A 23738-nucleotide genomic window follows, 5' to 3' on the forward strand; every position below is an offset into this window, starting at 1 on the left:
GACGGCGGCCCCGCAGCGACATGTGACCATGGACCGCAGGACCAGGTGAGCGGCGGCGGAGCCCGGCGTCCACCGCCCCGGGTGCGGCCTGCCCGGTACGGCTGGCTGCGCGGCGGTCGGCGCTAGGCCGCAAAGCCTGCCGGGTCCGCGACCCTGCTTTCCCGGGCCCGGACGGCGGGCGGGCGGGCGGCTCTGCGAGCGGTTGTTATGAAACCGCTCTCCCGGCGACCCAGGTCGCCGTTGCTCTCTTCAGGGTGATTTTCCAGGGTGGCCTGGGATGCTTTCTGATGCTTTTCCTTTACATAAAATGAAAGCGCCGTTTGTTTATACAGCCCCTCCGTGTGCGCTGCTTGCGGAGTGGTAGATGCACCAAGGTGGCTCTTTATCATTGGCCATTTTACTTCTGGGGAGTAGGTGAAAAACAATTTGAATAACGGTGGTGGCTCTGCTTTGAGGTGTCTCGGAGACGGGTGATTGCTGGTCTCCTTCTGAAACTTTACTTTGGGAAGAAATTCCGTCTTTTACCGCCCCCTCCCATTCCGTTCTACCTCACCCTGTGTATTTGTTGTGCCACAGTGAAAGGCCCCCGTAGGTCGCAGAGAAGTATCACAGAGTTACTATTTAATTTTTCTACCTAAGACCAATTTTAAACGTGTAATGGAAGTAGAAGCCTTATGCATTTTAGACTATTTCCTTTGGTGTTTGAAACCATGAAGTGCAGGGTGAGTTTTTTTTTTAAAGCATACTTTTTGGACAATTAATTGTATTATAAAGGGATTTTAAAAAAGTTCACCGGAGCCCATTTTATGCCCATGAAACAAGTTAATAGTGGGGATGATGAGGAAGTGTATATTTGTAAATTAATCTATATGGCTTGTCTTTTTCTCTGGTTGATGTTTAAAACCAATGTTTATTTAGATGTGAGAAGTAATTAATAATTATTGTTACATTAATAGCATTTTGAAGAAGGTAGATATTAAGAAAGGCACCAGTCGTAGCAGGAGTAATTGAAATATATGCCATCACTGTTTTGCATTGTGACATCTTTTACTTTAACAGCTCCCCCTTCACTCCCCCTCCCACCATGGTCAAACCCAAGGCTTCAGGCACTCTAGGGCACGTACTGTTGAGCCACGTTCCCAGAATTGATCTTACACCTTTTCAAGGAAAGAGACATTACAGCAACACATTTTTGTTTGCTTTAAATATCTCAGTAGATTGCAGTTCACTTTTTGAAATTTAATAAATAGGTTAAATGAGTAAGAAACTGGGGGGGGGGGGAAGAAACCGAACTAGTAACTTCTAAAGGTGGGGAAATTTAATGAGGAGGCAAATATCTAACTTCCTTCAAGATAATTGATATAAGGAAAATAATTTGTTAGGTTTGGTTAGCTTGGAGTGTGTGAACAGCTTCTTTAGACATGCCCAGGAAAAGCAGGTGCCCGTCTATGGGGCACTCTTCCGTGATCGTCTTTAGAACATGCAGGTGGAATTAGGATCTCATCTTTCTTACTACGGCAGGTTCTTTGGAGGAAAGCCGAGAGTTGGCGTTAGAATTGTGGCAGTATGAGAAGATGCTTAGTAGGAGTGCCCTGGCTTTCCAGTTTTGAGTCAATAAGATGAAGTCTACTACTCTCTAACGAACATTCACATATTAATTGATGTCTCATCGTCACAGTTACTCTGTGACGCAGACAGGGTACATTATAGGAGAGGAAGCAATCTCAGAGGTCAATGAAATACTTTGCTCCCAGCTCCAGTGCTCCAGAGTCTGAACTTTAACTCTTAATAAACTGATAAAACATTTTCATTTATGTTTCTGTTACACAGTCAAGGAGCCTCATAGAAGCCATTGCACCAGGCACAGGGCTCGATTTAGAACTCAGTAAATACAGGGATGGCGATCTTCCTTAGCGTGAACAGACTCTGGGTTCGATTCTTAGTACCACACAAGCCCACAGGTACACAGCCATGCTTGTATAGAAGCTATGTAGTTAATGCTTATGTGCTGTGTAAAGCAAATAAAATATAACAAGATTCTTTCTGTTTTAGGGAAAATCCAGAAAGAACTTTTGACTTGGTGTTGAAAGTGAAGTGCCATGCCTCTGAAAATGAAGGTATGCGTTCTTTTACCTCCTCCTGTAACCGAGTATGTCAAAACAAGTGTTAATGCTGTGTTCTTGCGTTGCATGATTGTATCGGGAACTTGAGAGTGCCAGATGTCTGTTCCAGGATCTCAAATTGCTGGTAATAAAATAGATGCGAGGTCTTTGCTTTGGGCTTGTAGAAATCAGGGTTGTTATCTGGGCAGCTTGGGTTTCAACTTACAGCTCAGCTTTGCTCCCAGTTGACAAAACTGCCCTTGTTCATGGTAAGAAGGCATGCCTTTCCATTCGCTTTCATCTGTGTTTGAAAGTCAGCTCTATTAAAAACAATACTGTAAATTTTCCTGCAAGTACTAACGGTACCTTCACCAGTTCCTTGTGATGTTCCTGGAATGTACTGTGTACGCAGACTAGCTCCTTCTGTTGGATTTATTCCAGTGGCACAGAACTTGGGAAGGTAAACATGCGTAACATAACTTGGAAGGTTTTTATTGCGGGTTCTATACAATTTTCCTGAAAACAAATACTTACTTTTTAAAGTATTGTGACTTTTGTCCATTTTTTAAAAATTTCTTTTTCTATAGTGTGTGTGTCTTTGGAAGCAGAGTCAGTCAGAGGCAAAGGAGCATCTCTTTTTGCTTATTTTGGACATGCTATACGTTTTTAGTACATGGCTCATTAGTGGTATAGTTAGGCCCTAGATGGCAAGGCCATTAAGTATGGGGCTTTGTGGAGACCAGTTAGCCATCCTGAAGCCTGGGTGGGAAGTCTCTGACACTCTTAGTCCTAAGATTAGCCAGCAATTACATACTCTTAAGTAATTTGGCGCTGCACACCTTAAAATAGAGGAGCCCAGCCCACCTGTGGTGAAATGGGCATGGCTAATTTTAGGTAGGAAATCACACACATTCTTGGCCCCAGAACTTGTGTGAGCTTTGTTTCTGGTCTTCTGGAACGACAGCTCTGTTCAAGTTTGCCAGTTAGCAAGAAGAAATCCCAAGGTTCCAAGTAACGTCTTCCAGCTAGAGAAGTCATCGTCTATGATTGTCCTCCATGTGGTAGAGCTTGCTCATTTGGGTACCCCCAGTCGCAGCCATATCCTCTGTGCAGCTTGGGCTTGTGTCTTTTGTGCAGACACACACATGCGTTTATTAATTTGCCATACTCTGCTTAAATTGGTAGCGCATTTTTGGTATGAGTTAACCTTAGAAGAACTACTGCACTGTTAACCTAAGGTGTATGAAGCAGTACTCATCTGATGTGTTATACAGCAGGATAAGTTTTTCTGGGAAACACGGGAGCTTTTTCATTTTAAATGTGTGTACTTCAGGTCACAAAGCAGTCTTATAAAAGTATAAAAGTGCTTCATGTAACAACTGGTCTGCGCATGTGTTAATCTGTGGTTCACATAAGGCCTTGGTGGTGTCATCCTTGCTTCCTTTGTCTGCTGTCTGCGTTTTCTGACTGGTTGTTCTGTGATACTGACTTCTTTTCTTGCCATCTCACCTTGCTGCTGCTGTGAAATCACTGCTTTCCAGAGACATCTTCATTTGTATTTTACAGTTTATACAGTCTGGCAAAGTTAGGAATATTATAAGTGGACAAGACAAGCAATTTTGGCTTTTCTTCAAGCTGGTCAGTCTATTCTTTGTATATGTGATGTGTGTGCATTAGTGTGTGAGTGCCAGCACACACTTGGCCTGGTGTATATGTGGAAGTCAGACGAGGATTTCAGGTACTGGCCTTTGCTGTCTACTTTGTTTGAGATGGGGTTTCTTTGTTGTTCACAGGTACTCTGTTTACCAGGCTAGCTGGCACTCGCGCTCTGGGGTTCTTGCGTGTCTCTACCTCTTATCTCCCCTTGGCTCTGGGATTACATACATGTACCACCTCACTGAACTTGGGTTCTGAACTTAGGTCTTAACATTTGTGAGGCAAGCGCCTTACCCACTGAACCATCTGCCTGTCTCAGAGAATTGTCAAGAGTACCTCAGATCAAGGTTCCTTTTTGTGCCCCGCCCTTTATCGCCAGTTTGGACAATGTTGGGGATTGAATTAGTGCCACGTGTTAATTTACAAAAGTCTGAACCACTGAGCTGGAGCCTCAGTTTTAGCGTGTCCACCCTAGCTTACCACCTAACAGCAAATTCTAAAGATTTAAAATTGTCCCTCCCCTCCTTATTTTTCTGAGACTGTTTCTCACTACTGCAACTCAGGCCAGCCTCAGGCTTGTGGTCTTTGCACTTAGCTTTTTAGCACTGGGATTGGGGTGTGCCACTACACCTGGCTTGAAGGCTTTATAAAGCTAAAGTCAACCACATCCAAACCTTGCTGTTTCTTGCTTCAGCGATGCTTTGCATCATTTAAACATGATGAATATTTTCGGTTCCATGAAGTTATAACCTTTTGTGTTCTAAGAAGTTATGGTGCATATAACTAAGTGGGATCTAAAAGTACAACTTTATGCCAAGTTGCTTGGTGTTTCTATCTTATTAATTACCTCTTTTATTGCTAAATAGTAAAAGAAAATAAGTGGAAGTACTTTGAAAAGTATTGTAGCATTTCCTTGTAATTGTCAATAGCTGGTTTGTTTTAAGAAGACTGGGCTGGATTTCGGCTTTTCTATGGGGCATGTTCTACCACTGTGATAGACTCTGGGCTGGATTTTGGCTTGTTTCGGAGTATCCTTATAAGAGAGCAAACCTTATGAATTAGGATGCTTTTTCAAGTGTAAAACTGGCCCTAAGACTAAATGGACATTTCTTAAGTCTGTGTAAGAGAAAGTCCCTGGAGTGAGTAACTCTTAATTATGAAATTACAGATCTTGTCATTCAAAGGCCTAGATATCTTGTGGTTTCAAGATGTCTATCCCTAGACCTCAGAAGCCCGCTTTCTTGAATATGAGTGCAGGTGGAAGAGGAGAAAACTTTGGCTTTTCATGACTCTTTCTTTAGAAGCAGAACTTTTCTCAAAAAATGTCTTCTTGAACCTCAGTGGCCAGAGTTGTCGTGGCTATGACCATTGCTTAGAAGGACAGCGTTGACCCTGTAGAGATGGAGGGCTATGGAGTGGGTATTGTGTTTGGCCTAATAATTAATTGTAAAGGAATTGATATTAGGAGATTAGTTGAAGTATTCTTTGTAAAGGGTTGTTCAGAGTGTCACTTTATTTTTTTGATCGCTTATTTTTTCATACAGAAAAATACGCCTTTATTTTTCATGTTAAAATATTTAACATGATTTTTCACTCATTTTTTATGGAGAACTTAAATCTTTCATAAGTATCATATGTATAAACAAATAAAATTAAAATTTTATTTTTCTTTGTGTCAGTGTATGTGTGTGTATTTGGTGCCAGTAGAGGCTAGAAGAGGGTGATGTCTCCCTGGAGCTGGAGTTCCAGGTAACTGTGAGCCACTTAACCTGGGAGCTAGGAATTGAGCTTGAGTCCTCTGAAAGAGCAGCAAGAGCCTTTAGTTACTGATCCATCTCCCCAGTCCCCAGAAATAAGTTATTGACTGTTTTAGTTCATTTGGAAATGAATTAACTGGGGAACTAGAACTTGACATGGCAGATATTCATCTAGTCGTCCGCTGTCTGGACTTGTTTCAAGGTGTTTCATTACTGTTTCTGAACATAACACCATTTTTAAAATTTATCTAATTTATTTATTTTGTGTGCATTGGTGTGACGGTGCCAGATCCCCTGGAACTGGAGTTCTAGATAATTGTGAGCTGCCATGTGGATGCTGAGAATTGAACCCGGGTCCTCTGGAAGAGCAGCCAGTGCTTTTAACTGCTGAGCTGTCTCTCCAGTCCCCCATATCCCATTTAGAATACTGAAAAATAAGTTTCGTTTGGAGTCCCCTACAGATTTGAAGCGTGCTGTGAGAGGGACTGGTGATGTTTCCTAGTCTGTCCCCTGTTCGGTAATAGAATTGTTTCTGGCCATGTCTTCATGTTGGCTGTGGCCTCTTTTTTAAAGGAGATTTTCCTGGCAAGACAGTCTTCCAGTAGCGTGTAGACCAGCTTTCCAGAGCACAGTGCCACAGTTTAGAACTTAATGTTGTTCTTGGTGGATCGCCAGACTCATTGCCTTTGCCACCCTCCTGCTCGCCCACACTCCACAGAGGCCGGAAAGTACAGACGGCAGAGCTGGCCTAGCCTCAGTTCTAATAACAAAACTTACATTACTCTGCTTGCACCACTTTCTCCAACGAGATTGGACACTTCGAGGAAATGAGAACTAACTGTTCCTTAGTAAAAGATGCCTTCGCTACAGGCTTCTGTTTTGGGCGGTGGCTTTGGGCCTCTGTCCTCTCTTTCTCTTTTTCCCTGGTGCTGACTGGTGGTAAGAAGTGACAGCAGCAGCAGCTATTTGTGTAGTGTTTATTTGGAGGCAAGCACAGGCCCGGGGGCTTTAACAAATGTACTAGGTCCTTAAGTCTCACAAAAATCTTATGGGATAGGAAGTGCTACTCTCATGAAGAAACCAAAAGCACAGAGAAATTAGCAAGTTTGTCTACAGTGGTATTCCTGTGTTCTGAGGTTAATCATTTCTGTCTTGTTTCCCATTGCATAATGTCACTTGTAAACTCATTGTGGCCTGTTTTATAACAGGAGGGTATAGAATATTAATGATATGTGCAGCAGGTCATTTTAAACAAAAGTACAGTGTGTTTTCTGAAATTAAAAAAACCATTATAATTTCTCTTAAATGATACTAAGCTTTTCCTTGTATAATTCCTTTTATAGACTGATTAGACTGGAGCCCTCCTCTTCACTTATGAGGCTTATGTTTCCATATTAAAGGACTCTTGGATCTACACTTCTGGTTATTACAGTTCAAGCTTATCTTTAGCAAACCTTGTTTGCTCTATTCCCATATCATTATCTGATTATTTTTCTTAGGATCAAGTCCCTTTGTTGTAGTTTTTTTTCTTTGATGAGATCATCCAAGTTGCTATAGAATTACTATTCTTTTAATCATCTACGTCTTAAATCTCCAAGTCATGTTAACAGTTGAAAGCGTGAATTTTCTTAAATCAGAATATTAAATCAAATAATTTAGTCTTCCCCATGCCCTGTATAAGGAGATATTTATTAACCTACATTTGATTATTTTTTCTTTATAATGTGATGATGTAGTTTGCTAAGAACAGCATTTTGTCACTTAGAGTGTTTGTAAAGAGCTTAATATTGTCATGTCTAGTTATAACTTCATGAACCACATTAGTTATTTTCCTTAGGAGAGAGCTCACGAGAGTCTGACATCCTTGATAAATACAGAATGAAAAGGTATAGAAATTGAACCTGTGGTGGCAGTGGGCAAGCAGATGCCAATACAGTTCATTCAGAGGACTTCTTGTGGAAGTGATTTCAAACACAAACTGGTGTGACAGAAGCAGGAACATTTGAAATGTATGTACATAGTGGGCATAGTGCTATATCCTGCATCCTGGCATTCTACCGTAGAGTGAGACTATGTCTCAAAAAAATTTAAGTGCACACACACACACACACACACACACACACACACACACACACACACACACACATACACACACACACACTGGACTGAGCTGCTCTGGTGTATCCTGGGCTTAGGTTTCTCATATTAAGTACTCATGTTTCCCTTCCTCTTCTCACATCCCAGAGTCCGCTCAGCAGGAAGTAGGATGCTGGTGAGTAACAGACACACTAAGGTGCTGTAGGAGGTTCCACACTGTTGCCCAGTAGCGGAAAGTCTGTAGTAAAATGTACTCAGCACACTCGTCTTGCATACTTGGCTTATGTTTGTTAGCATGTTCTGTCCAAGGCCTTTTCCACCAGATGATCTAGGATAAAGAGGGCCACCTGTACTGGAAATATTTATATACTACATCGCTCCAGAAAATGAGACCACTTCTTTTTCCCATAGATACTAACTAGGAACAAAATTTACTGTGATTCTTTAGAATCATATTCTTGGAGTATGCCATCCCCCCCCCCCAGTGGCAAATAGTTAAGGGTGTTCTTTTATATTTGTGTGGGTCTTTGTGGTTTCTTCCCAGAGTGGCTGCCCATGTAAACAGCACTGTTGTGCATGTGTTCCTTGTTACTTGGGCAGTGTTCAGTTGCATTTTATACTCGATGGCCTGGTCTTACTACCTGCGTTAGTTATATATATATGTATTTTGCTGCTACTGCAGTCTGAGGTGGCTCCTTGTCTTCGAACTTTTATGGGTCCCACTGTGATGGGGGCCCAGTGCCCCTCCCTAGTGCTCTTGTACACACAGTGCTGTGCTCTGGGGCTGCCGTGACCATTATTGTGTTGGCACAGCACAGCAAGTTTATTCAGGCTTTTCTATGGAATGTTTTCCCCTAGATTTTCAAGGTAATGTGTCCTTTTAATACTTGTGACAATAGTCTATAATTGGGGGACTTTTTTTACGTTTTCATGCTGTTTCTTGTCTTCCCTGCAAATATGTGTGTGTGATTTGTGAGTCAGAGGCAATACTTTACCTACTGTGGTATACATTTTAACTATGTTTGTGGATATTATTGGCAGTATATTTGGGGGCTACTTTAAGCAAGTGTCCTAGTTGTTTTAGGTAACAATGAGATCGTCAGTTCTGATAGACTCCTTCACTGAGCGAGTGCTGAATGTTCCAGAGCTTTTTACAACGTTAGGTCTTGGCTTTATGCTAAAGGAATGTTATGAGTGCTCAGACCTTCTTGTTTGTTGGCTGTTGTTTACAGTTTAGAAAGGATTCAAGATAGTTTTGAGCCGGGCGGTGGTGGCCCACGCTTTTAATCCCAGCACTCAGGAGGCAGAGGCAGGCAGATCTCTGTGAGTTCGAGGCCAGCCTGGTCTACAAGAGCTAGTTCCAGGACAGGAACCAAAAAGCTACAGAGAAATCCTGTCTCAAAAAAAAAAAAAAAAAAAAGATAGTTTTGAGAAGTTCTTAAGATACTGGGTGTTTCTGTGTTGTAAGGTTGGATGATGTTTCAGGTAAAGTTAGAGTCTTAATTGTATATAGAGTCATGATAAATTGATTTATTTTAGGTATCAATTTGATTTTATCTATAGAAGAATGTGTATTAGTTCTTCCTAGTGTGATGTGCCAGTCATTAATCTGGTGGAGAAACCGTGGTGTCCACGGTGGCCCTGAGTTGAGCTCTGAGAGGTAATAACTCAGCGTAAGTGTTCTCCTAGCATGTGTGGAGGCTTTGTGTGATATTATTGCTCAGGACAGGTGAATGAATAAGAGAACTTGAAGCTTCCCAGAGAGGCCGTGGCTTTGCTGTCTGAACAGTTCTGAGCCACTCTCTTCCCGTGGGGCTGTGGGGTGGTTACCTGCTGCCCAGAATTGAGCCAGTTCCAAGCACTTTGTTATAAAATTACCTTTCTTCTTTACACTCTTCAAATAACACGCCAAGTGGGCGCATGTTGTTTAAAGGTCTTATATGATTAAATTCACAGTGAGGTGTGAACAATTGATAGATAGCTCTCAAGGGACCATTTTCATTCTAAAGAAAGCCTTGTAAACTCAGATTAATTAAAAAGATGCAGTTTGGAGCTGCAGATGTAGCTCAGTGGTAAGTACTTTACTAGGATGTGCGATGCCCTGGGTTGATCTCAGCACAGCCAAATAATGAAATCAAATATAATGAAAATAGATGTGGTTTGCCATAAGGGAACATTCTAGTTTGGTTTTACTGTCTTTATTAATTTTCAATTAATGGCTTTATTAAATATGTAAGTATATTAAGAATATTTGTGCAGTAAATTAATTATATTTTGAGATATACATACATATATATATATATATAACATTCCCAGTTAATAAAACAAAGCTGTAACATTATAAAGACCTTTAATTATATTTTCATTTACTTGATTAGACTTCAAAGTAGATGTTTTATAGAAATAGTGATAAAAACCATACTTGTCGTTCATATTATGTTAGGAAATATAACAAGTGTCTGTGTATCTGTATTGTCTTTAATTATAGAAGGTAGAGACTTCTTTTAGAAAGATAAAGAAATGGAGGTCCAGCAAGGCTAAATCATTTCCCCAAGATGCACAGTGTCCAGAGGTAGAACTGGGATTTGGACTTGTTTCTGTGACATGGAGCCTTCATCATTAGGCTTCTCGTAAAGCAATTCTTTAACACTAGTGAGATATTTTGCAGTCATATTTAGAAAGTCACGTGTTTTGGAAAATCCCTAATAAATTCTAGGTGTGGCTCAAATTATTATTATTGAATTTTAAAATTATTATTATTGAATTTTAAAATTACCCCTATTTATCATGTGGAGTGTGTGCACGCATGAATGCATGTCCTGTGGCACACAAGTGGAGGTCAGAGCACATCCTGTAGACACCTTCGCTTGTCGAGCCATCTCACTGTCCCGGAGTGGTGTTGTGATATTAGCAAGGTCATAGGAAGATGACCTAAGCACCACACACGTTTAGTCTTCTCATTCATTTCAGTGAGTTTTCCAGGCCCCAATGTGAGTCAGGCCCAGATGAAAAGCAGATGGCATTGCTGAATGGGGTGCGTCACTTCCAAATTGAAGTGGTGCAGTCAAGGCGGTGATATGCAGCTCTCCCGCGGGAAAAGGCCCTAAAGCCGCGTGTGCATGTGTGTGTGTGTGTGTGTGTGTGTGTGTGTATGAGAGAGAGAGAGAGAGAGAGAGAGAGAGAGAGAGAGAGAGAGAGAGAGAGGAGAGAGGACAGTGGAGCTGCCAGGTGAGGGAGGGTGTGGCCATTAGACATTTCCCAGCCATCAGTTGCATGTCAGGTGATTATCTTTTCCTCAAGTTATTTTGAGCTTTTCTTCATATTTAAACTTCTGTGAATGCTGCTGAGGAGACAGATTGCATTTGGTATCAGCCCTTGCATCTAAAGGGAAGATGAAGGAATGGTCCCAGCTAAAGCAGTGTACCTGCCTTGGTCAGGATGCCCAGTGCTTACATGCTGACTCTGTGTGCAATAGCACTGAGGAAAGCACCAGGCCAACTGTCTCTTAAAATTATTATTATTATTTTAGTGTATTTTTGTAGCTGCGCTGGGTTGAACCCTACACTGAGCCACTTCCGCAGCCTCTGGGCTGGGAAAGGAATGAAAGTCCTCAGCTGGTATTGAGAATTTAATAGTGTTTCATCATTAAACTTCTTTAAAAACATAGTTTTGAAAAATGAAGCTACAGAAGTAAAAAGCAGTGCAAACAGGTACTTGAATAATTTTCCGGTGTCTGTTTTACACTAGGTCACTGATGTCCTGAGTCTTGTCCACTGGCTTTTCAGCTTTTGAGGTCTAGGGCCCACTTCTCTTGAGACTCTGGGAAGATGCCATGAATGGTGTCTATCAGTACTTGCTAAATTGTCTCCTGTTATTAAAGTGAAATTAGGAGAAGATTGTCCTATACTACTCAAGCCTGGTGGAGATTTTTTAAATCTTTTAGAAAATGTCAATGTAAAGGAAGGAAAGGTTGTGGATTTTTATCATCACATCAAATGGGCGCTCCGTGTAAGATGTTTTAAAGTTGAACTGTTGATTAACCGCAGGCTGACTTGGTAGGCAGAGATGATAAAGATCAGACGGGGCCCTTCCTCTTTCAGTTCCTTCTTAGTTATCACTTGAACCTGTAAAAGAGCACGCAGCTATCAGTGCAGTACATCCAGTGGTGTTCTGTTAGATGTGGAAGCTTCCAGATTAGTCATCTCAGAAGTAGATAGCTCTGGGGTTTGTAGAAGAAATGCACTAATATAAGGGTGTGCTTGGTCTTCAAATTTACAAGTAATTACAGTTGGGCGGGCTTAAGACTCTGTTACCTGAGCAGCTGTAAAACATAGTTGACTATTATTTTATGGGTGTTTAAAACTAACCTGTGCCCCTAACATTGGTTGGATTTAGGCTTCATCACTTCAGGTGTATGTGTGCTTGTAAAGATTTATTATTTTTAACTATGTGCATGTGTGTGGGCATGCACACGGGAATGCAGGTGCTTGAGGTGGCACTTGTGGATGCTAGGACCTGAGCTCCTCTCCTTGGGCTGAGCCATCGGCCCAGCCCCCAGCTGTGTGAGTGCTCAGGAGAACCAGGTGTTTTCAGGGTCTGTGTGGTTGCTCCTGAGAGAATATGCGTAAGAATGGTGTAGAAGGAATTAGAAACAGTTCTTGTTAGAATCCAAATATTTCAGGTCCCATTTTAGAAGAGAAAATTGTATAATTATTTGGGGAGTTTTAAAAGAAAGATCCTGAATAATTACATTTTTCTGTAAATCAAAATAGTATTTGTAATAGTTTTAAAGCAGCTAATGAATTTAATTTACTTGGCTTAGTAAACTATGTTTTACACACACACAGACACATACCACAAAGGATTTAACATTGAGTTTTCGGACCTTACTGTGTTGTTGTTGTGTGACTTCATGATGAACACCTTCAGTATACTCTTGGATAGTACTTTCATCAAGATTATGTGTTTGCTGTGAACAGATCCAGATGTATTACAGAAGAGATGGAGGCTGGGAATTGTTAGGAAAAAATTATAACATCCAAGTGTTTAATGGCAATTATAGTATTGGTAGTGACATTGACTGCTTATCTTAAAATTAGTAATGTTAAAATTTCCTACTTGTCTGGACACAGGATTTGAATGTGTAAATGTTTGTCTGATTTTAGTCTAATAGTTGGGGAGCATGATTGAATCCATGATATTCTACATAAAGTGCATCATTTGCTGAGTATGGTCCACAGTCAGGTGTGGCTCCCAGAATCCACTGCAGCACCATGCCTTTGATTCTGACTGCTCTACTGGCGAGGTGCATGACATTGGCCAAGACTTGTTTTACTTTCATTTTTTTTTATATGTGTGTGTTTCTAAGACCTTTCATGGCATTTCTTCAGTTTTTATGAATCTCAAGTACATAGTGGTGGAGAAGAGTCTTGTAAATTGTACCATTAAACATTATAGTAAGAGAAATTTTATTTTGTTTTTAAGCTCTATGGTGGTTATCTGTGTGACAGAGTGTAGTCACTTGAGTGGAAACTGCCAGCTTGGAAGAAGGGACGGTTTAATGGAAGTCTAACTGGCTTCTTCCTTGTCCTCCATTTAGTGTTGGGGAGCGTCAGGAAAAGGCTGGTGAAGACTCTAATCTGTTCTGGGCTAAAAAGTTAATTATTTCTTGCTGCGAGAGGAATTTGCCAGAGGCAAGAAGTTGGCATCATCATATTTGATAGTGCCACTTAAACTGTGTTCAGATGGAACAAATGTAACTGGGAAGTTGCCGTGTGGCTTTCCCCTGCCCTGCCCTGCCCTGCCCTGCTCTGCTTCCTCTTCTTTCCTCCCCTTCCCTTCTTTTGCTAGCACTGGTGGATACAGTAGGCCTTGTGCTTACAGCATGCTAGGTGTGTGTTTTGCCAATGCTATGCCTCCATCAGGACATACCTTTTCTTTATTTCCCCTCCTCCTGCCCCCCCCCCCAAAAAAAAAATCACAGGTATAAATCCTAGCAGCAAAATGAGAGTTACATATACACGTAAGCTTTCAGGCTTTCAAGAGTTAACCTTGAGAAGCTAGGAAGTTGTTATGAATGACGATAAATTGAGATTCAAGACATAATACAAGTATAGGGTTCTCAGAGGGTTTCATTTGAGAGGTATGATGTAATTGGCTGAGTTCTATGAAAATAAATACTAATGAGGTTGTTATTCCTTATCTGAAATACTTGGGAAGGACTGTTTTGTGTTTTGGAGTTTTTCAAATTTTGGAGTATTTTCATGTGTATGTGTGTAAACTTGGGCTATGTATAAAGCAACTAAGCCTCATTTTAGATATACAATATTTACCCACGTGCAATATCTTGTGTGTCTCTATATTCATACATACTTATGCAGTATCTGGCATATACTTATGCAGTATCTGGGAATGGGGCCAAGATCTGAAATGAGATTTAATTTATTTATAACTAAAGTTAATTTATAATAAATTATATATGATATATACATATATAAGTGATAGAAGGTATACATATATGTGTGTGTATACACACACATAAAGCTTGTTGTTTATACCTTTTGTTTGTTTGTTTGTTTTTTGAGACAGTGACTCACACTGTAGCCTGAATTGGTATGGAACTCAAATTTATGGCAATCCTGCTTCAGTCCCGAGGTGCTGTGATTGGAGGAATGAGGGGTCAGACGTGGAGTTCCCATTTGTAATGTCATGTTGATGCTCATGCTGTCGAAGTTTTGAGGATTTCTGGTGTCAGGAGTTCAGACGGGGAATGTTCAGTCTGCACTGTGGTTTGTAACGAGGAAGGCAGTAAATTCAAGCCTGTCCCCTCATGGCACCAACCTCTACTTATCTGGATTTGTTTACAACTTTCTTGATTGAATAGGAAATTTAATTGGGGTCTAGGAATTATCTTTGCAGTAAGATTCTGTTAAATCATTGATATACATCTCTTCTATGGGTAATTTAGTAAAAGTTCATGCAGCTTATATTTGCCAAACAAATTTAATTTACTTGAGACTGTACATTCCTTATGTCTCAATTTTAGTGTTTCTTAATTTTTTTTTAATTTATTTATTTATTGAGGATTTCCGCCTCCTCCCTTAATTTTTTTTATCTGTGCCATAGAAAAGAGCAGTAGTTCTGTCACATCTGGGAGAAGAGACCTCCAATGGCAAGAGGTCCCTGGCCTGGCCTGGGGCCAGGGCTATCAGCTCCTCCAATGGCAAGAGGTCTCTGGCCTGGCCTGGGACCAGGGCTATCAGCTCCTTATGTTCGCAGTCTTCATCCCCGAGTGACACACACTGGACGGTTTCCTTCACGGTCATTTTGGCGAGAACCTAGTTTTTCTTACACTGCCATTTTGTTCTAATTTAAGATGGCAGAACTCCACAGTGAGAATGGAGTTAGAAGAATTTGGGCTAGAATTCTGGCTTAATAAGCTTTTTGAGCCTTAGTTTTTAAAACGAGTCTTTAAAATGAGAGCAGTTAAAGCCCTTTCTCTTTTTTATCAGAAAGCCGTGAGGAATGATAGGAGTAGCAACACACACACACACACACACACACACACACACACACACACACACACTTTTCAAGCACGGATTTTCATTATAATTTAAACATATGCATTTCTTTTATAACTCCCTTTCTGTATTATATGTATAGTTATATATTTAATATATAATGATCTAATATCACAGTATAGAGTGAGACTGGTTGTTCATTTCCCGACCACCCAGACCCGAATAATCACACAAAAACTTTATTAACAACACTGCTTGGTGTTTTAGCTCAGGCTTCTTACTAATTAACTCTTACATCTTAAAATAACCTATCTCTATTAATCTATGTATTGCCACGAGGCTGTGGATTACCAATAAGGTTCTGCTGTCTGTCTCCTTTGGCAGCTACGTGGTGTCTCTCTGACTCTGCTTACTCACACTCTCTATCTCTTCCCACCTGGCTATATTATGCCATGCCATAGGCCAAGGCGGCTTCTTTATTAGCCAATGGTAATACTCACAGCATGCAGAGGGGAATCCCACATCATCACAGTATATTTGTGAAGGCTTTTGATTCCAAGTGTTGTACAGAGGAGAATTTAGCAATGTCAACAAAATTTAGGAATTATAATGGTGCATTACATTTATTTAATTATGTCTTATTATGTTAAGCTAAGGTCTAGAATATCCTTTTCATAATAGTTACCTCTAACTACAGATTCAGTGAACTATATAAGAATTTTATAATCGTTTGTTTTTAGTGATTTTTTAAAAATATAAGATAATTAATAAAATTCAGTAATAATTACTCATGTAAATCTGGCCACTAGTACCATATTTTCTCATTAATAAAGCTGTCAGTGTAAACTATATTCTAGTAGTTGAAAACAAATCTAGCAATAAGAAAGCCCTGGCCTTGACATTAAAATCTACAAAATAGTAGGTGATTATATTAAATTTGTTAATCATGATTGACAGAAGATTCTGTTTCTCAGTCATGTAGCTGCTTAGTTCAGATAATCCATTATTTTTTAGTAATAGAACTAGTCTGATGCCATTGGTGAGAGGCGTTTTCTGGTTTCCCTAGACATTTGTGTTGCTGTTTTGGAACCTAACAGCTTGCTGTGGATGGAGCAGGCTATTATAAATATGCAGTCCAAGTATGTGGCAGTTTGTCTAGCTCAGGGCCTTCCAGTGTCTACTACTAGCTACAGTTTTATTCTAAGCAGAGTCTGGAAGATTTTATGGTTAAGAGACATCGATCCAGAATAAAATCCAAATTTAATCCAATATTTTAAAGGCTCCATGACTGGAACCAGATAACTATTTTAGACATCATTGCACTGCCCCACATTTCTTCCCACTCAAATAATTGGTCTACTGAGTGTGTGTGTTTCTGTGCATGGAAGGGCCTGAGGTTCACATTGGGTGTGTGGGGCCCAGGGCTCACAAATTAGGCTAAACTGGCTGACATTGGAGAGGGTAGGCGAGATTTCTAGGGGGTGGGAGGAAGAGGAAGAAGAAGGTAGGTATGTGAATTTCACCAGCAGACTCAGTGCAAATCTGATGTGCTATACTAAAAAGAGGTAACTGAGCCACATGGAAGACCATAGATTAAAAATATGTATTAATCAAGTTATAAGAGTTAGTTGGAAACCAGCTTAAGCCAAAGGCCCAACTTTATAATCAATAATTAGTCTCAGTGTCATTATTTGGGGGCTGGTAGATTCAAATATAATTTTACAAGAAAGTTTCCTACCTACATATGTGAGCAGAGCATTTTTTTCTTGGAAGAACTATTATTATTTCTTCAAGTATAATTCAACAAAGCATATTTGCCCTGCAGAGGCTCTGGGCTGCTGATGGTGTGTGGGCTTCTCTCTCAGTTTGCTTTCACTTTCTCCTTCTTGTCCACTTTCCTCTTTTGATTCCATCTGCTCCCCTGCCTTCTGGTTGGAGTGTATGCCATCTCTCAGGACTGGTTTTCTTCTGTCAGTTTGGTGGGAGGACATATTGTAATGATCACCCGTTCCCTGTCATTTCTCCCGTTATTGGCGTGTGTCTTGTCTTCAATGACCAATTCATTGGATTCAGTAGCATGTTTATTTCATTGATTGTTTATCCACCTGAACATAAAAATACCTCTAGTTTTGATAACTCATTTTAATTACACAAATATATTGGTTTTACTGTGTTGGTTCTGCAATGCATATAATCATGTTTTGATCCTGTCCGTACCACCTTTTACTGTTTTCCCACCATTCCTCCACCTCCCCAGAGTTCCCTTCCCTTCTCCTTATATTTTCTCTCTTATTTTCAGGTCATCTTTTAAAATGTTACTTGGTGCTAAAGGGAATGTGTAGATAATCGTATGCCCAGCTACCAAAGAAAGTGTGTATTTTATGAGTTAGAAATAAATTTAGTGCTTACTAAAGTAGATTTTTCATTGTTGTTTTGTTTTGTTTGCGAGACAGGGTTTCACTGTGTATCCCTTGTTGTCCTGGAATCTACTCTGTAGACCAGGCTGACCTGAGACTCCATCTGCCTCTGTCTCTGGAGTGCTGGGATTAAAAGCGTGTGCCACCACTGCCAGCCAGTTAGATTTCTTTAAAGCACTATATGGAACTTCTTCTCTCATTAAAGACAGAGTACCTGAGAAACAAGAGTTTACAACTATATGGTACTTTTTTTTTAATTGATTGAAGTATCACTGCTATTAATAGGCTTGCTGAACATGACCACTTCTTATTTGAATACTTATTACCAAGGAAGTAATGTAGAAGAGCTGTTTTCAAACCATGAAAATGTGGGATAAGAACTAGCTTTTTGCCTTTGGTTTTACTACATGTGTTTTTGGGGGTTTTCAGATTTAAAAAAATGTCTTCAGCTTTATTTTTTTAATTAATGCTAGATAAGGGAGGTGATGGAAGATTTATTTCCTGTCACTTCTTTTCCTCTCACTCTCTCACTTTTGGCACAATTTCAATAAACACTCAACATTGAGAAAGTGGTACCCCGATTGACTATTTTATGCTTAATATGTTTGTGCTAGCATCATTGTGTCTAGTAGCTACAAAGGACGAGTTCTCCCATCCGGTTGTGACTGTCAGCAGGAGGCACGCAGCCAGCTCCATTCCCACGGTCAATCTGTGCTAGAGCTTCACTTTGCTTTTGTTGCAGACACAACTCTGATACAGTTGTGGTGACTCACATCACCCTCCCCCACAATGCAAGTGCTGTTTATTAAGAGGAGCAGAAAAGACAGAGTGTAGGTCCCAGGGACCGGATGGAGCAAAACAAACAGTGGAAGCATCTCTTGTGTGGCAAATCACTTGAGGACCTACTTGGCTGGCCTGTTTGTTATTGATGGGCATCTTGAAGAAGTGGTCAGACAGCAGGCACATGGTTGTCTTCTCTAAAAAAGTGAAAAGTAGCACCTGAAAGCTTTCAGATTTGGGAACTCTTCCAGGCACTTGGACTCAAACATAGGGTTCTAGTGTAAGATGTCATAGGTGAGAAAGAGCACAGAGGTGTGTTTTCCTTCTGTAATCGGTGAGAATTCCCCCAGGAGTGATGTGGTATTTTTATATTGTGCAGGTAGCTGTTTCAAGCACTGAGGTGTCAGGCTCTCACGGTTCCAACTGTAGTAGAGCTATTTAAGTTGTAAATGGAAGTCCACGGTTTGGTTTTCCATGATGTTTATCTTTAGTATCAGTCTGTGTGTTGTACTGACCAATAGTATAGCTGAAGATTGCATTACTCTGGGTGAGCTTCTCGTCCAGAAAGTAGGATGCTTAGGAAAATCTGGATCGAGCTGGAATTTCCTGTCCAGTGACTGACTCTGGTGGTAGTCAGGAGCTTCCCCATGCAGGCATGTTTCTTCTGGCAGCCAGTGTTAGTGAACTCCAGGAGCATACAGATGAGTGGCCAAGCCCTAGGGTGTTCCAGTAATGCAGATGACTTGTGGCAGCAGTATGGTCGGGCTTTCTCTTGTTTCTGGGATATAGTATTGCTTGGCCATGCCGCTCCCTGGAAGCTCCAGTTCTGTATTGTAATTGTATTTGTGTTGGTGTTCAAGTTCTAATTCTTTAAATCCGATTTTCAACTGCAGTAAATAGTGCCTGTGCGTCTGAATTTTCTTTGTCTGGCTTGATGCTCTGTTCTTTGAAGGCATAATGAATGGGTGTGTACTAATGCAGGGTACTGCTTATCTCTTACTAATACCCCTGCCCTGATTTCTTTTTTCATTGTTTTGACATCCTGTCTAATTCCATATCCCCCTATTTTGCAGTATGCTGCTCATAAGTGTATACTACTTATTACTGCTAAAATTTATAAACATTTGATTTTCATGTCAACTCTGTGGTAGATATTAATCTCATGAGGAAACTGAAGTATATAAACATGAAGTAATCAGACTCACATAGATAACTGGGAAGCTTAAATTCTAAGATTACTCTAACTTTAACACATATAGATTTCTATATCAAAAAAATTGAGTAAATAATGAGTAGCCCAAATGAGTCATTTGAATGAGTTTAAGTAGAGTGAACTTGTTCTTACTAAGGTTGGTCAGAGACCTTTTGGTGCTGGTGTCTATGTTGATCTGTGAGTGTAAATGCTTCCAATATAAGGAAAACTATCTAGGTCCATTATATATATACAATTCAAACAAAAGAGGAGGATAATAATAAGAGACTAGAAATCACTTTAAATTCCCTCACTCTGAGACTGTTGTGGCTAATATCTTGTTAAACCTTTATATAAAAATCTCTGTATGAATAAATGTGCTTCAGTGTTGCATATTGTCATAGATTGACTTGTCTCTCATAAATTGGCTTCAACTTCACTGACAGGTTTGTACAGACATCTTTCCAGTTCTGGTTTGTATGTTTTGACACAGGGTCTCACTATATGGCCCTGGCTGGCTTGGAACTCTAGGTCGACCAGGCTGTTTTCAGCCTGAGAGATCTGCCTATCTCTGTTTCCTGTGAGCTGGGATTAAGAGCCTGCAGCACTGTGCCAGGCCCTTATCTGGCTATGGAAAAAAGGATGCATTTGAGATTGAATTGCTTTTAGAACCCTGTTGTTTGAGCATTCACACATCTCACTGCATATGTATTGTTATTTAAATAAATTCTTAGGAAAGTCAATGAATGTCTGCTTATCTTCCACAAAGGTATGCCCCTTTACTTATTTTATGTGTTCTTTGAGAGTTTCTTATAATGTGTTTTGATCATACTCAACCCCTCCCCCAACTTTCCCCAGATCCAAGCCCTCTCTTTTACCAACTTTGCCTGTTTTTTTTTTTTTTTTTTCCCCAACCCTTTCAAGACCAGTCTGTGTTGCTCATTATGGATGTGTGGTCTTCCACTGGAGAGTGGTTAATTTACCAAGGACTACACTTAGAGAAAATGGTCTCTCCTCTCCATGGCAGCTAACAGTTGCCATTAGCTCCATGGTAGGATTGTATGCCAGCTCTCCTCTCCCTTCTATGCTGGGATTTAGTCTGCCTTGGGCTTGCACAGGTTTTGTACACGGGTCAGCCACTGCCTCAGGCTCTTATACTCAGTGAGCCCTTGGGAGGGGCAGGTAAGTTAGAGACATTTCTTTCTGACCTAGCACTCTGCATTCTTTGACTTGCTGCACCGTGACCAGTATGGGTTGCTGCAAAGGATGCTTCTTCAGTGAGGGTTGAGTGATGCATTGAAGTTACTAGAAGTGGCTTTACTATTTCATACATCAACAAGGCATGGGTCCTTTTCAGCAGTTCATGAGAGCCCAGTGAATTAGTGCTCTCAACAACATGAAGTTTCATCCACTGGTTTTAAGATATTATAACGAAATAGTTTAATTCAGTATGTAAAAATGCTTCAGTAGTCAATCAGTATTAAAGCAATACTCAAGCTTCTTAGACTATTTGATAGTGACAGGTTTTGAATTATTTTAAAAAATAGTACTTTTGGGCTGGAGAGATGGCTTAGAGGTTAAGAGCGCTGATTGTTCTTCCAGAGGTCCTGAGTTCAGTTCCCAGCAACTACATGGTAGCTCACAATCATCTGTAATGAGATCTGGTCCCTCTTCTGGTGTGTATATACATAATAAAAAAGTAACAAAATAAAATACAAAGAAAAAAATAGTACTTTTAATTATATGGACTGAACAGGTTATATTTATGAATAATGAAAGGACATGAATTCATTTGAAGAACTGTAGTATGTTTACATTATTTTTAAATATGATTTTATTAATTAAAATATAATCAGATAACTATCATAAACCATAAAACTTTAAATGAAAAATGTTACTTTAAAAACAAATTACACTTATATGTATGGTTATATGCATTGATGTGTGCCATAGAATGCATGGAGTTCAAAAGACAACCAGTGGGAGTTGGTTTTCTCTTTATGTCACATAGGTCCTGGGGATCGAACTCTCAGGTCATCAGGCTGTGATAGCAAGCACCTGCACCTGCCAAACCATTTCATTGTTCCTTTCTAGAGAAGTTTAAAATTCTTCAGGAAACGATGACTGTATGTCTCATAGGCTGAGTTTGAAACTTATGGAAAGTCAGTTTCCACAGACACATGGGTTTACTCACTCAGTGTCCTGTCCCCGAGTGGTGTGAGGAGAAGCATTGTCATCCAGTGTCCACACAGACTCTTCCTGATGTGTTCTGTGACTTTAACAGACTTAAAATGCTGTCTGTCCAAGAATGTAGCATCACATTCTTATTGACATTACTGTCACCTGGAGTCCCTAGGTGCTTGAAGATTCAATCTTGATGTTGTTTGTTGTTTTTTGTGTTTTGACAAATTTACAATGAACTGAACTATTATAGTATCACACATAAGAATATCATACCATGGCCTAACAATTGTGTTTTTTTTTCTTAGAGCTAACTCTGTAGACCAGGCTGGCCTCAAACTCAGAGATCTACTTCTGCCTCCCTAGTACTGGGATTAAAGACATGGGCTTAGCAATTGTATGTGCTTCTTCTGTTTAGCTTTCTCTCTCAACTTGAAATATTTTTATAGTTTGTACAATTTGGCCTTTTTCAAAGATATTGTCCTCTTGAAAATTGTATGCCTTTTTGCTTATTATGCTAATTATAAAAGTTGACCATTTTCTCGGTATTTTTTGATACATTTGTATTTTTGTCCTCTGTACATTTGATACATTACAGCCTTGTGTATCTATTAACCAGTGATTTCTCAACATTTTTTGATTTTTGTGTTGATATTTAATTTAATTTTTTCAACCAAGTTGATCTTTGTGTGTGTATTTATATGTGTGTGTTCATGTGTATTAGTGTACCTGTGTGTGGGTGTGTGTGAAGGCAAGATTACTACTACCAGTGTCATTTCTTCAGCATTGCATTTTGGTTTTTGTGAGACTACAGTTATTCCTGACCTGGACCTACTGTAGGCTACGCCCTCTGGCAGCAAGCTCAGAAACCCTCTTGTCCCCTCCTCTCCAGCACTGGGTCTACAGTGTTGTGAGTATGCACCCCACAGCCAACCTGCATAACGTGCGCTTCAGCAATTGAGACATTTCCCTAGCCCTAAGTTAATCTTTTAGACTCATATTTTTCTTGCATTTTACCAAAGATCTATTGAACACAGGGAAGAAATCAGAAGATGTTTTGCTTGTTTCTGATAAAATTGTCTCATTACAATTACACCTTAAGTATGTAGAGAAATTCAAATTAATTGAATTAAATTGATATAACATTTAAGACTAAAACACAATTCTCCTGAATAATCTTAATTATGAATTCTATTTCTTAAACAGAGAAATAGAAAATTCAGGGTTTTTTGGGTAATTTTCCTGTGTCATTTTGGATCATTTGCATTCATTAAAGGAGTTTCTTCTTCACTTAATTCTAAAATTAGCAGGGACAAAGCTGTTAGTATTATTTTCTATTTTTAATTTTTGTAGACACTGGAAAGCTCCAGTTTTCTTCTAAGATTGATAATTTGTATATTATTTCTTTCTTTAAAAGAAATAGTATGGCCTAGGTGCTAACCAGCTTTATCAATATTTCTAGGTAACCAATTAAAGATTTGGTTTAGTTATATATAATTGTTTTATTTGCTTAATTGACTTCTGATCATTTTTTCTCATATTTACTCATATTTATTGAGGCTTTTTGCTTTGGAAACTGAGCACACTGACCTTTATGTAGGAGGAGGGCCCACTTGTTTGTTCCCGGCTGCCTGACTAGCTTAGCCCCGAAATAATCATCCAGAAACTGTATTAATTAAATTACTGCTTGGCCCATTAGCTCTAGCTTTTTATTGGCTAACTCTTCAATCTTAATTTTACCCATTTTTATTAACCTGTATATCACCACGAGGTCGTGGCCTACCAGCAAAGTTCCAGCACGTCTATCTCTGGTGGTGAATCCATGGTGTCCCCTGACTCTACCTTCTTCCTTCCAGCATTTAGTTTAGTTTTCCCCACCTAGCTCTGTTCCCCTATAGCTCTGCTATGGGCCCAAAGCAGTTCCTTTATTAACCAATCAAAGCAACACATAGACAAAAGGACCTCCCACACCACCTATAAGTCTTCTTTTGTCTACTACAGTGGTCCCCAATCTTCCTAATGTGGTGACCCTTTCA

The 23738-nt window shown here is 39.9% G+C and overlaps 1 protein-coding gene across 2 annotated transcripts in view; it reads left to right on the plus strand.

The window, feature by feature from the left end:
• The first annotated feature begins 6 nt into the window (after positions 1-6).
• Positions 7-23738, plus strand: part of Dennd1b (DENN domain containing 1B) — a 211429-nt gene continuing 187697 nt past the window's right edge. For both annotated transcript variants that reach the window (XM_005348448.1, XM_005348449.3), the window contains exons 1-2: positions 7-45; positions 2053-2117. In XM_005348448.1, coding sequence (XP_005348505.1) covers positions 29-45; positions 2053-2117 — 82 coding nt within the window. In that variant the 5' untranslated portion in view covers positions 7-28. The remainder of the gene's footprint in view (positions 46-2052; positions 2118-23738) is intronic.

This window comes from Microtus ochrogaster, chromosome 6 (assembly GCF_000317375.1).
Source record: "Microtus ochrogaster isolate Prairie Vole_2 chromosome 6, MicOch1.0, whole genome shotgun sequence".
Taxonomy (NCBI): domain Eukaryota; kingdom Metazoa; phylum Chordata; class Mammalia; order Rodentia; family Cricetidae; genus Microtus; species Microtus ochrogaster.